The 13457-nt window shown below is 40.3% G+C and overlaps 1 protein-coding gene across 3 annotated transcripts in view; it reads left to right on the top strand.

The window, feature by feature from the left end:
* LOC129779352 (calcitonin gene-related peptide type 1 receptor) overlaps positions 1-5043 on the top strand; it is a 90961-nt gene extending 85918 nt beyond the window's left edge. For all 3 annotated transcript variants that reach the window (XM_055786764.1, XM_055786765.1, XM_055786763.1), the window contains exons 8-10: positions 3986-4104; positions 4272-4452; positions 4516-5043. In XM_055786764.1, coding sequence (XP_055642739.1) covers positions 3986-4104; positions 4272-4452; positions 4516-4785 — 570 coding nt within the window. In that variant the 3' untranslated portion in view covers positions 4786-5043. The remainder of the gene's footprint in view (positions 1-3985; positions 4105-4271; positions 4453-4515) is intronic.
* The last annotated feature ends 8414 nt before the right edge of the window (positions 5044-13457 follow it).

Here is a 13457-nt window from a genome sequence, read left to right as displayed (position 1 = left end):
TGTGCCTAAGTCTTTCTTATTAAGACTCAGCAATTGTTGAGTAATTTTAATACTCGGCGTGATAAATTTTTTTGACTGGTTAAGTTGTACCGCCAACCAGTTGGCTAATACTTCCCGGTCTTCCCAGTTCTTCAGCTCACCTTTCAACACACAGTCAGATATTCCACAGAAAGGTTCTGGACCAGTGAAAGGTGAGCTTGAGCCGTTCCTGGCAAGTTCATCTGCTCGTTCGTTTCCCTCTATTCCACAATGGCCAGGAATCCAGTACAGTTGTACCGAACTTATCCGACTTAGTTGCCGTAAGAGGAGAATGCATTCCCAGACAATTTTTGAGGAGCATTTAAAAGCATTTAGAGCTTTAAGTGCCGCTTGACTGTCTGAGAATATGCAGATGTTAGCATGTCTATATTTTCTTTTTAGGCAGACATTTGAGCATTCTATTATCGCAGCTATTTCTGCTTGAAAAACTGTTGGCCAGTTTCCCATAGCTACAGAGATTTTTGTTCTGGGACCATACACTCCAGCACCTGTTCTGATTCCCATTTTTGACCCATCAGTGTAGAACATGATTGAACCGTTACGAACACTGGGACCGCCTTCATTCCATATTGAACGAGAAGGCTCGATTACACTGTATGGAATGTCGTAGTTAGTCCTAGGTTCCATCCAATCACTGTTCATCTCTGAGGATGGTCCTACGGGTAAGAGATTCAGGATGCTCAAGTGACCAATTTTGTCTTCGTCTAGTATTTTTTTCCATTGTTTAAGCTTTAGAGCGCTTTTCTTAGCCTCTAGCTGAACATGTTGGTTCAGAGGTAGCAAGTGAAGGATAGCCTCCAGTGCCTTCGAGGGTGTGCTTCGCATTGCTCCAGTAATTGCAATGCATGCTAGTCGTTGGAGTTTGTTCAGCTTTTTTGTAGCTACAGTCTCCTTGGTCTTTGGCCACCAGACTAATGAGGCATAGGTTATTCTGGGCCGCACAATGGCAGTGTAGACCCACATTACCATTTTTGGTTTAAGACCCCATGTTCTTCCTATCATTTTAGAACATGCCCATAGGGCTGTATTGGCCTTACTGATTATTGCATCTAAGTGTGCATAATTCCTTAATATTATCCTTTGTTGATCGTGTTGTTTTCACATATTCACCCCTTAACCCTTCTCTTCGTTGGTCGAGAAATTTTGATTGAATGTAATACTTTTCCGTTTACTATTTTTGAAAGCATAGGTAGCCGTAGCAGTGTTCCGAACTCTGCAATACAATTTTCTTAACCAATGTTGAAATTGCTAAAACTTACTTTATGGACCCATTGAACGTAAAAATAATAATTGTATGGATATCAACACATTTTCATTTTATTGATTTTCATGACATGAAACACTATAGGCCGTATGAATAAAAACAAAATTCACCTTTACTTTACTTCATTCGAGCAGTCGAGCAGTGAGATTAAGTTTTTACTACGTTTGGTATGAATAAAAGAAACAACAAAGTATTTACTTTTCGAAAATGGATGTTTAGCTGATTTCGTATGAATAAAACAGCATTCATCAAGTATTTACTTCGTTATTATCAAGTATGCTCATGAGCATACTATGGATCTGAAAACCCTATCATTCGTTTTGGTGTCATATCCGATTTATGTTTAATGCTGCTATCTTGCGCTTGAAGTTAAACAAGTTAACGATCCGCATTGATGGCATTGAGCTTCGTTTACTAGTTTAGGGGAGCGTAAAAAAATTGATTGATTTTCAGGCGGAATGAACACGTTTTTAAAATTTAAATTATGAATGAAAAATAACCTTTCCGTACCAATTTGGCATTCTGTTTAAATAAAAAACACTTTTGTTTGCAGGTGGTGAAAAAATCTTGTACGATATTGTTTTTGAAGACAACTTTATATTATAATGAAAAGTTTCAGTAATGATGTTGGAAATGTATAGACAAAGGGTCCAATAAAAGTCGGAAAAAGTGTTTCAAATGATTAAATAACATGATGTGAACATTTTCATTCAAATTTTAACATTTGAAAACTGGCTTCGTGTCTTCTAATATGATAGGTATTACACTAACGAGATAGGGACCCAAACTATGGTCCCTAATTGGAAGTCGCCACCAGACGTCGACACTATTCCTTTTTCATCGCGAATTCACGCTTTGTCCAAACAAAACGTTTTGAAACGAAACCTAAACAATCAGTTGATAGATGCTTGACAAAGTAAAAACTATGTTCGAATTCGAAAATCAAATTAGTAAAGTAAACTTTTATTCATACGGATTCAAGTAAATACTTGGAAAGTTTACTTTACTTGGAAACGGGCAGAATAAGTAAATACTTTGTTTTATTCATACGACCTTATGACTCAGGAATAACATTTTATTGAGTGGTTTTTATATCTGCTTCGATGATGTTGTCTGGCAACAGTGTCGAAAAAATAACGATGCCTTCACCAATACAAGCAAAACCATTGCGGAAAATTGAAGAATGAAAATTTAACTTTCAGAGCACAAGCTCGAGTTTTCCGACGTTTTTCACTATGCAGTGCAACGGCAGATGAAAATCTAATATCTCCTGAGTAATCGATTAGAGTTTGGTTGATGTAACTCGATGGGAAGTGTTTCGAAAAATTATTGATTTTCGGGCAAGGGGTGAGGGAGGGAGATGAAAGAAATGAGCGCCATTGTGGCAGCCATTTGTGGCTTCCTTCCTCCTTCACCGTAAACGTTAATACCTCTTTGCCGGCTGAACGGAGTGATAATCACTGCATGCCATTTAATTGTTATTGCGATGTGAGATGAGGATGGTCACGCTCACACGCCTATGCATTATGCTCTTCTCTCTCTATACCATTTCGTTTCTGCAGCCGAACTGAACGGAGCATTTAGTGAAAATCGTGGTATCGATGATAATTTTATATCGATAGGTGCCATTGACTATGGATTTGAAGTGAAGAATAGCAAATGTTTGAAGTGGTGTAGTGGATATTTCACGATATCAAAGAAATCACTTTGACGAAAGTAGCGTTATGAAATAATTTGTTTACGAAAGCAGTCGATCGTCGTTTCCAATTTTTGGGAAGTGGAGTATTATTTTTGCTCGATTCAATTGTTATTGCGATGTGAGATAAGGATGGTCACGCTCACACGCCTATGCATTTTGCCCTTCTCTACCAATCCCATTTCGTTTTTGCAGCTGGACTGAACGGAGCCGCATTGTTTGGTGAAAGTATAAGTTCTATTATCGAATGCTCAAGAATGCCGTAATCGACCGATGATTCCAATTGTCGGGGCTTGGAGAGGGGGTATTATTTGCGTTGGGAATTTCCGAGGAGGAATCGATATCTTCTTTGAGCATTAATAATTCTTTCTCGGTATGATAAACACTTTATCCGAAAAATGAAATGTTTAAGAGTTATATGCTTGTTGCTTTTGTTTTGTTCAGCCAACCTTAGTTCTACTTCCACTTTGCGGATATATCACAGATATAACGCATTTCTAATTTTCCAGGCTTCTTGCTATCGCAGGAAATAAAGCCAAAAAATCATTCAAAATGTAGCTTCTGTAGAACATTATTCCACCTGAAGCACCCCAGTATCAAGAACTAAGAATTCCGAGTGCAACCATTTTTTTAAAATTACAGCCGCAAACCAAAAGCAGGAACATGAGTGGTCAGCTGCTGACAGCTGACAGGCCGAATATCCATCACTGGCCGTCAGCGATAAGAAACATGCCACAAAACTGACCATCATCACATGCCTAGGTCTTATCCCTTGCTGCACCGAATATTCGCTATCATCCTAAGCCAGTCCACTTTTTTTTGCGGAGTTGGTTTCCTGAGAATTGTGCGGTTTCTCTTGCTTCTCGAACACATCCATTGCACATCCCCTGAGGGATTGCACTTTGTTATTCAACTTTACTCTGCCGCACGGAGCCGCTGTGGCCAAGTTCAAACGCATTTCTAAAATGAAACTATTTTCTCATCAGGTCTTCATTAAGGATGCCATCGCAATGCGCTGGTTTTTCACCGTCGGATGGATTATGCCCGTGGCGCTTGTGTCGGCCTATGTAGCTGTGCGAATACAACACACCAACGATACTGAGCAGTAAGTGAAGATGAAAATAATTTGCGTCATGACTTTATTTTATCCCTATGCTCGTGGTGGAATATGCGTTACGACTAGTACCTATCCTATAACGTCTGCAAATGAATATAGTGGATATGTAAAACACCATTAATACCCATTAATTTGCCATTCCTTCCTACGCAAAGCTGCTGGATGGACGAAAGCCACGCCATGTGGTTACTCACGGTACCTGTTTGCTTCACACTAATCGCCTCGCTGGTGTTCCTTATCAGGGTAGTGCGAGTATTGCTGACCAAATTGAACTCCACCTCACCCAATCCGGCCCCTCTCGGGCTGAAGAAGGCCACCCGAGCGACACTTATATTGGTGAGTATATCCTGCTGGCGTTTTTCTCATTTAACGAAACTTGTCGTGTATTTTCCTCTGTAGATTCCTCTCTTCGGCCTACAGCACATCCTGCTACCCTTCCGTCCCGATAGGGGATGCGAACTGGAGCGCTACTATCAGGTGGTGTCGGCCGTTCTTATCAGCCTCCAGGGTGCGTGCGTATCCTGTCTGTTCTGCTTCGCCAACCACGACGTGATCTTCGTCGTCCGCTGTCAACTGAGTCGACTGCTGCCAGAGTTGGTGACCCATCCGACCCGCGAGAGTTTCAACGGGGGACAACCGGGCACACATAGCCGCGATATAGTGGTATGATTGCTGGGGTTCCGGCGCGGAACGCCGACGGTTGGAAGCCATGAAGGCATTTGCGAGCGCGTCAACGGGGATGTTTGAGCGTTCGGAGTTCTAGTTACCTGTTAGATGTGCGACTGGATTTCTGCCATTGATGGGCGATTGATGAGAACTTGAAATTGTATGTTCGTGTGGGTTTCAATCGGTGTTCACTACTGTCCTATCACATCATATCAGCAGATTCTGGTTGCTTTCAACGCGATGAATGATGTTATTGGTAATGGCTAAAAACTTTTTTCAATGTAACTACTCTGTTGACGTATTTATTTAACCACAAAGGTTTTGAAGAATCCATCACATCTGAGCAGTTTGTTTAGTTACTATTTTTTCTGGTCAGTCGTAATATACATTTTTGTGCGAAAAAGTTGGAACGGTGCATAAATTGATGCGATCAAACCCTTTCATATTTAAATTTTTATCTTTTTTACTCTAAATGTTTACAGTTTTAATCCATTCTAACATAGGTGTACCGGTAAGTTTCTTCGGTTTTACAACAGATGGCGTAACTTGATTATTATTCCAGTGAATCAAATTTCCAGACATTCGTTGGAAAGCTACTGTCTTTCTCAGTATATGTCAAAAAGTTGAAGCTTTTTTTGCGTTTTGAAGTTTTAGTTTTTTGTCACTTCGAATTTGTCGAATTTCGTACCAACGAGAGTGTTTTTGCGGGGAGTGTTACTTCATTATCTCAATATGAAGAAAAAAGCTGCGGAAAGTCATCGCATTTTGGTGGAAGTTTATGGTGACCATGCTCCAACTGAGCGAACGTGTCAGACGTGGTTTGCACGGTTTAAAAGTGGTAATTTTGACTTGGAAGACGAAGAACGTTCCGAACCGCCAAAAAAAGTTCGAAGATGAAGAATTGGATACTTTACTCGATCGAGATCCGTCACAAACAAGTGAAACATATGTTGGAAATGTCCAAGGTAACAGTTGCATGTTTAACAGAAACCTGGTTGAATGAAGTGATTCCCGACAGCGCAATCAAGATACCCGGTTATAAGTTATTACGAAATGATCGGTTGTACAAGAGAGGCGGAGGTATAGCAATCGGTATTAAGAAACATGCTCGAAGTAAAATAGTGCACAGTACCACGTTTGATGTTAACTCCACCCTTAAAACTGAGTGTTTAGCTGCCGAAATAAGCATTGGTGATGTTATTGTTCTTCTGCTCGTTGTTTATAACCCACCACATAGTGATTGCTCACTTTTCCTTGAAACGGAATTGGCAAGCAAATTATGAGCAAATTGTTAGCTGGGTGACTTCAACACTGATCTGCTGCAGCGAAATAAAAATGTGAAAACTCAAGTCTATTGAGACACGATCTAGTCCTTTACCAGTAACATATCGAGACTGTGTCAATTTTGAATCTCTAAATTGGGATCAGTTTTACTCTTTGCGCGATGTCGACCAGCAATCAAACTTTTTTATTAATACTATTATGAATACTCATAACACGTGTATCCCTGTCCGTGTAGTTAGGCATCGTAGACAATGTAACGGATGGTTGAACGAAGACATTATGCGTGCTATGTATGCTAGAGATCTTGCTTACAAGGATTGGAAAATCGCATCACCAGAACATAAGCCTCGATTGAAGACTGTTTACAATCGGTTAAGGAACAAAATCAATCTCTTAACTCGACGTGCAAAAGTGCAATACGTAAACGATCTGTTTGGCTCCGAAGGGACGGTGCAAGATTTTTGGAAAAAAGTCAAAACACTCGGCGATCTAAGGAAAATGAAGAGTGTCTTTTCGATCTGGACTCCGTGAACGCATAATTTTCGAATAATTTTACTGCTCGTGACTCACTACCTTCAGACTTGGTTGTTCAACGCTAGGGAGGAAACGCCACTAGGTTAGGATTCCAACCCATTCTTACTCATGAGGTTGTAAATGCAATCTACGAGATCAAATCAAATGCGGCTTTTGTAGACGGAATATCCATGAAATTTTTGAAGATAATTCTTCCGTTGATCGCTGATCATATTACCTGGTTCTTCAATAACATTCCTGCTGATGCAATGTTTCCATCTTTCTGGAAAAAAGCAAAAGTATTGCCACATCGCAAGAAAAAGCACATCAATTGATAATTTGCGTCCTTTAAGTCTTCTGTGTGGATTATCTAAAGCTTTGGAAAAACTAATCAAGAGACGGATAATAATAACACATATCAAAAGATTTACCCTTCTTTCTGATCAGCAGGCTGGTTTCAGAGAAGACCAGAGCGTCAAAACAGCCTTACTTTGGGTTTACATCGCAGTAGCCGTTGATAACAAGTGTTACCAAAATCTTCATCCTATGTGCGCTCTTGGCGCCAACATGCATGCAGTAATTAGAAAAGAGGGTCACCCCGCACTCACCAGTTATTTCCTTTTGCTGTCATCATCAGACCAGCGCCGCATGGGTCGGCGGAACCTCCGCAATGCTGTCCGGCTGTCGTCGCTCGTGTCTGCAGTAATTAGCGGCGGGGATGTTGCCTCGCTCTCTTCCCTCAGATGGCGGCCGCAAACGCCCACTGGAGCTCGCAACGCCGAGCGCGTCTGGTTCCTCCTCCGCAATGCGCACCAGCGAGCACTGGTTGCCGATTCCCCGTGCGGCAGCTTCGGCAGAACTTATACAGCAGCCACCACTATCGAGTCGTTCTGCGCTTCTGCCGGTAGTTTTCCACCGACTCTGCACCACCAAAACATTCACTAGCCCCACAGTTCACGTCCGTGTTGGACCACCAATCAACGGGCCATAAAAAAACAAACGAATCCCAAAACTCAGCGCACCAGCGCTGCAGATTCGTTTCTCACCGCCGACTCAAAAAGCCACACCAGGTCGAAGAAAAAAACTACGCGCACCAGAGCCAAAACTTGTGTCTTTCTCGGACAACAGCTAGCATAGAAGAGAGAATACAAAGCGGGCTTCACCTTTTCCAATTTTCTTTGTCACCCTTTTTCTTTTGTTGCTTTGGCGCGATGCTGTCTCCGTGACAGTTGTGGTGATCGATATTGTGCAGGGGTGTACTGCATGCATGCGTCTGATTCAGACGCTCAAACATAACACAAGTATAAAGTGATGTTGTTGGACTTCTCAAAAGCGTTCGATACGATCTCACGTACTCGTTTATGCAACAAGTTGTTCAACCGCTATTTCATTAGCAACACAGCTATATCATTGATTCAATCCTATCTGAGTGAAAGAACGCAAGTGGTTGTTTGTAACATCCGGTGTTCCGCAAGGCTCCATGCTTGGACCAGTTCTTTTCGTGATGTACATTGACGATCTTCCGAATGTATTGAGGTATTGTGAAGCCCAAATGTTTGGTGGTGATGTTCAGCTTATCTGTATATGTCCTGATAAAGCGCCTTCTGAGTTGATACATCTGATTAATGAGGATCTGACTAGACTTCATCGATGAGCTATGAGAAATAAGTTATTTATAAACCAGAATAAAAGCAAGGCTTTGCTGTTTGGAGCGAACAGGGACGAGAGCATAGTACTACCAGATATGGTTATTGATGGTAATAACATCGAGCTCACCAGTGAAGCAGTTAATCTTGGGATAGTGTTTCAAGACAATCTAAAATGGGATAAATCTGTTTCACGTCAATGCGGAAAACTCTACAGCGGATTGAGGACTTTAAGAGCAGTGACGAAGGACATGCCTATGCAAACGAAGCTAAAATTATTTAAATCACTGCTGTTACCGCACTTCATATTTGCGGATGTTATCTACATGAATATGACCATGGGACAATTTTCTAGACTTGTTGCTTTGAATGACTGTATAAGGTATGTTTATAACATAAATCGATGGACATCAGTACGTCATCTTCAAGGTACTCTTCTGGGTTGTCCTTTTCGCAACTTTCATGCTTTAATGTTTGTTCTTGAAAAAGATTCTGAATCGGAGAGCACCAAATTATCTTTTTTCCAAGTTACGCCACTTCGAGGGAGACGCACTATGGGTTTTGCAAACCATATCCGATCGTTTAAAAGCAATGGGAATTATCCGAAAGATAGCACATTGGGTGCCGTATGAATTGAAGCCACAAGACGCGGAACGCCATTTTTTCATGTGCGAACAACTGCTCCAACGGCATAAAAGAGAGGGGTTTTTTTGCATCGAATCGTTACTGGCGATGAAAAGTGGGTCCATTGCGACAACCCTAAACGTCGGGCAACGTATGTATACCCCGGCCATGCATCAACATCGACGGCCGCGCGGAATATTCACGGCCAGAAGGTTATGCTGTCTATTTGGTGGTACCAGCTGGGTGTGGTGTACTGCTGTGGGTCTGCTAAAACCGAATGAAACCATTACGGGGGACCTCTACCGACGACAATTGATGCGTTTGAGCCGTGCACTGAAGGAAAAACGGACACAATACGAGCAAAGACACGATAAAGTTATTTTGCAGCATGACAATGCTCGGCCGCAAAATATGCTTGGAAACGCTGAAATGGGAGGTCCTATCCCACCCGCCGTATTCTCCAGATATTGCTTCGTCCGATTACTACCTTTTTCGATCGATGCAACATGGCCTGGTTGATCAGCATTTCTCCAATTTTGATGAAGTCAAAAATTGGATCGATTCGTGGTTAGCCGACAAACCGGCCGATTATTTCCGCAAAGGGATCCGTGAATTGCCGGAAAGATGGGAAAAAGTTGTGACTAGCGATGAAATACGTTCAATATTAAATTTGTAACCATTTTTGCAGAATGAAGTATTGATTGTTGAAAAAAAAGAAGAAACTAAAAGAAAATAATCTGTACTCCTGGTAATACCGGTATATAAAGCTGGTCATGAAAAAGACAACGACGATATCATTTTTTTGTTCATATGATTTCTCATTTCCTTTTTCTAAATGTGATTGTCAAATGTCCATAATTGAACGGTTTATTCCGTGCTAGTACACTCTGTCCAACTTCTATAAGACCAGGTGATGATCATGCTGCTTTGTATCATTGTAAACAAACAATGCTTCAGTTTATATTCTAGTGTGTAGGTATTGGAGACTATCATACACTGCATGATTTTAATGTGTGTGTGCTGGCGCTGAGCGTAAAGGAATGTTATCGTATTTTTCAACTGTCCAGTTTCAATAAGACCAGTTACATTTTCCGTTGTTTTAGTTGTTTTGATCAATAAATCTGGAAAATGCCTAAGGGGAAAGTGCTCACGGAGGGAAAAGAAAGACAAATCGATGCATTTCACCCAGAAAATGTTGGTATCTTAGAAATTTATCGTCGGATTGGACGATCCCATCAAGTAGTGCTCAACTATTTGGCGAATTCTCAAGGATACGGTAAGAAGGAAAGAGCTCCACGTAAATCGAAGCTCTCTGACCGAGATAAGCGGGAAATAGCTAGAACAGGTTCAAATATCTCAAAATCGCATGTGCAATTAAAGCAATATTTCAACTACTCAACTACTCGGGTGACAATTCGTCAAATTTTGGTAAAAAAATCCTCACACAAAGAGGGCCTGAAAGGTTAAAGCTCCTCATCTTACACCATCTCACATCGGAAGACGTCTGAGTTTTGCCAAAGCTCACATGAACCGACAGTGGGACATGGTATGTCATGACAAAGAACGTTTCCAAAAGAATACATTTTATATACCACAACGAATAGTTTTCCGATGTATATGTTATCTTCACTGACGAAAAAAGGTCAATTTGGATGTTCCTCATGGTTTCAACCGGTACTGGTGTGATTTACGGAAGAAGGAACAGTACCTTTCAACCAGGAATTTTGGTGGAGGCTCGTGCATGGTTTGGACTGTGCAACCGGAAAGTTCATGATAGTTAGGTCACATCAGCGCTTTCCATGCTGACCACTTCAAGAAAGCGAAAGAGCACTTCACGGGAAACGCTTGTGCAATATCAGTCCGTGCCAGTGTCAGTCCTAGCTCCCAAAGATAATTATTTGATAAGGATAAAAAATAAAATGATAAAAACTCAAAAGTAGTCACATTCACATCCGAAAACAAACCATTTTTTCATTATTTTCTCACTTTGTAACCCTATCGGTCCCAGTGATCAACGCTCTCATAAAAAACCGTACATTGTCGGTCCACAGCGGACCAAGAACGAGAATAGTTAAAAAATAGAATTTAAAAGGATCAAGTGTTCTAAACTTCTTTACAACATGTTATGCTCGTCACAGCATACGAAACCTAACCGCCTACGAAAGTATCCGAAAGAATGATTGAAATATTGTTACCTCTCTCTCAATAGATCAGCCAGAAGGGCTAATCACAAATGTCCTCGATCCCTGGTCTAAGCCGCGGGACCATTGAGGGTGGGCTCTAAAGAGCTCTTTTCGATGGCTAGCTCGAGCTTGAAACGCGGAGGATCAAGATCGGCATATTTCACATCCGTGCACAAATCAAGGGATCAGTTGACAATTGAATACATACTAAATTTTCCTTTTTTACAAATTTTTATTAACCTACAGTGTTCGTATGAAGTGTGAAGTGTGTGGAGGCCGACCGGCAAGAGTCGAGCGAAGGACACTTGTGACGTTGTTGGCGACCGTCGTCGCAAGCTGGGTACCACAGCTGTGTTGCGCGTAGAGTTTCCAACGAGTTGCCGACTCCACTTCAAGTCTCTCGTTGACCGCTGGCTTAGCGATGACACCAATTGTTGCCAATCTATTTGAATTGGTGCCGATATTATTGGGTCCTGTTGGGGATAGGAAAGCACTATTTACCACTGGGTCTAATTCTTCTTTTATCAAATGCCAATTGGCGATCTAACGTACAAATCTACACCTAGGCGGCGCTGCGGTGAAAGTGATGATGGTTTTAAATTTTGCCATGTGAGCTTATGGAAGGTTTGTAGTTCTTTCCATAAATTACAATGTTTTAATAACAAAAAATTATTTGATTGCGATGAGTTTGTAAGAAATTTAATTCTGCGCAATTTTATATATAACATGTTATTTATTTACCTCTTTCAGTAGTGAAAACTATAAAAATGTTGACAACCGTTGAATTAAAGAAGGAAATTTGAGAGCACAATCAAACACAAGTAGAAAAATGCACGATTCCTGCATGTGAGAACTACCTTGGAAAGCCCGGAAGTAAAATATACGTGATTTGTTTTTGAGTTTTAGGTTACATTAGCATCATTATCTTAGTTCAAAAACAAAATCCAGATGTCTCACCGATCGTTTACGTTTTGCGTTAGATCGCCAATTGTGGTTTAATGGTATATCGCTCAACTCCAGGTTTGTGTATTTGGTGTGTATATGTGTGTGCGTGAGATTATAGCTAACTTATGTCCTAGAGTAATTCTAATGTTTTACATTCTTATTTCAACCTACATATATTTATTCATTTATATAAACTAATTTATTTATGTTCTTAAAACTACTATATTCCTGAACGGTAACAATATATAGCATTTCATGATTAGCTAAATTCATTTAAACACGCGTTTATGGATTTGTAATTCGTGAAGATTATACACTGCGTGTAATAACTATAGAATTACTGCATTTTTCTGAATTTCCAGAGATATGTAAGAAGTCGTATGAATTGAAGTATATAGTGTAGGATATAATAACTATATTCATTTATAAGTCTGATGATTTGACTTTATTATTGTGTCCAGGCGTGAAACATTCGAAAAACAAAAATTCCAGTGTTTTATAACTATAGAACCAGATGGAAAAACTCTCACTTCTATACAAAATTAACGTTAATTTTACATGAATTACAATACTAACGGTTATCATAAAAGTTATCATTAGTTCTCAATCAGTTCAAATAATCCATCCGGGGTGGTTTCGACCAAGGTGCGTCATTTTGTAGTGTGTATCTCGTTCTACGCAGAGAATACTGCTCGTTTGAGCTCTTCAAATCACTCATACTGCTTGTAAGCTGTATCAATTATTCGTACGATCACTCTTCATAAGTTTTTGACAGGGTTTTGATCTGGTAAACAAGCTGACCCGTCCATAATCTGAAGGAGAATAGGAGATGACTTTCCGGATTTTATGAATTGATGCCAAATTACCCAATTATCACATTATTGTTGATACAAAAATAGCAGTAAATGATTCTAAAGTACTTCGTTGCACTTCTGACAGTTCATTCGTGTTGATGGTAAGCTATCTAAACCAGGGCTTTTTGAGACAATTGTCCTCAAACCATAAAAATCCCATCTCCAAAGATGCGAGTCCAATAACTAATGTGGAATCTAATCCCATGGGTTTCACTATTTCAGTAGAACTTTAGTTAAAAATAAAAGCAAATTTATTTGGGTGAGTGCGAAGCACCTTGTATATTTAACACTAAAAAGGGACTGTCGGTATGTTACTGCCTTACTGCGCTATTTATGTTCATGCTAGAATCCTACAAAATTTACCTGGCTCTAGCATTATCTTCTGTATTATTCTTATCCGTTTATGATGTTTATAGCTGTTTATGATTTTATGGAAGGGTGCGAAATTCTAGGGTCCGGGTTTTATGACGATTAATCATTTCAGCATGAGTGTTGATGTTCGTAGTTGTTAAAATGGTACAGTACCGATTGCTGAAATGTATATTAGCTCTACTCTGATGAAGAAAAATTCAACTTCAATAGAACTTCTTCGTACTGAGAGGACTCACGGAACATGTCATGAAATT

Source organism: Toxorhynchites rutilus, chromosome 3, assembly GCF_029784135.1.
Source record: "Toxorhynchites rutilus septentrionalis strain SRP chromosome 3, ASM2978413v1, whole genome shotgun sequence".
NCBI classification, from domain to species: Eukaryota; Metazoa; Arthropoda; class Insecta; order Diptera; family Culicidae; genus Toxorhynchites; species Toxorhynchites rutilus.
The sequence above is the reverse complement of the archived record's forward strand: the minus strand, read 5'-3'. Positions and strand labels throughout refer to the sequence as shown.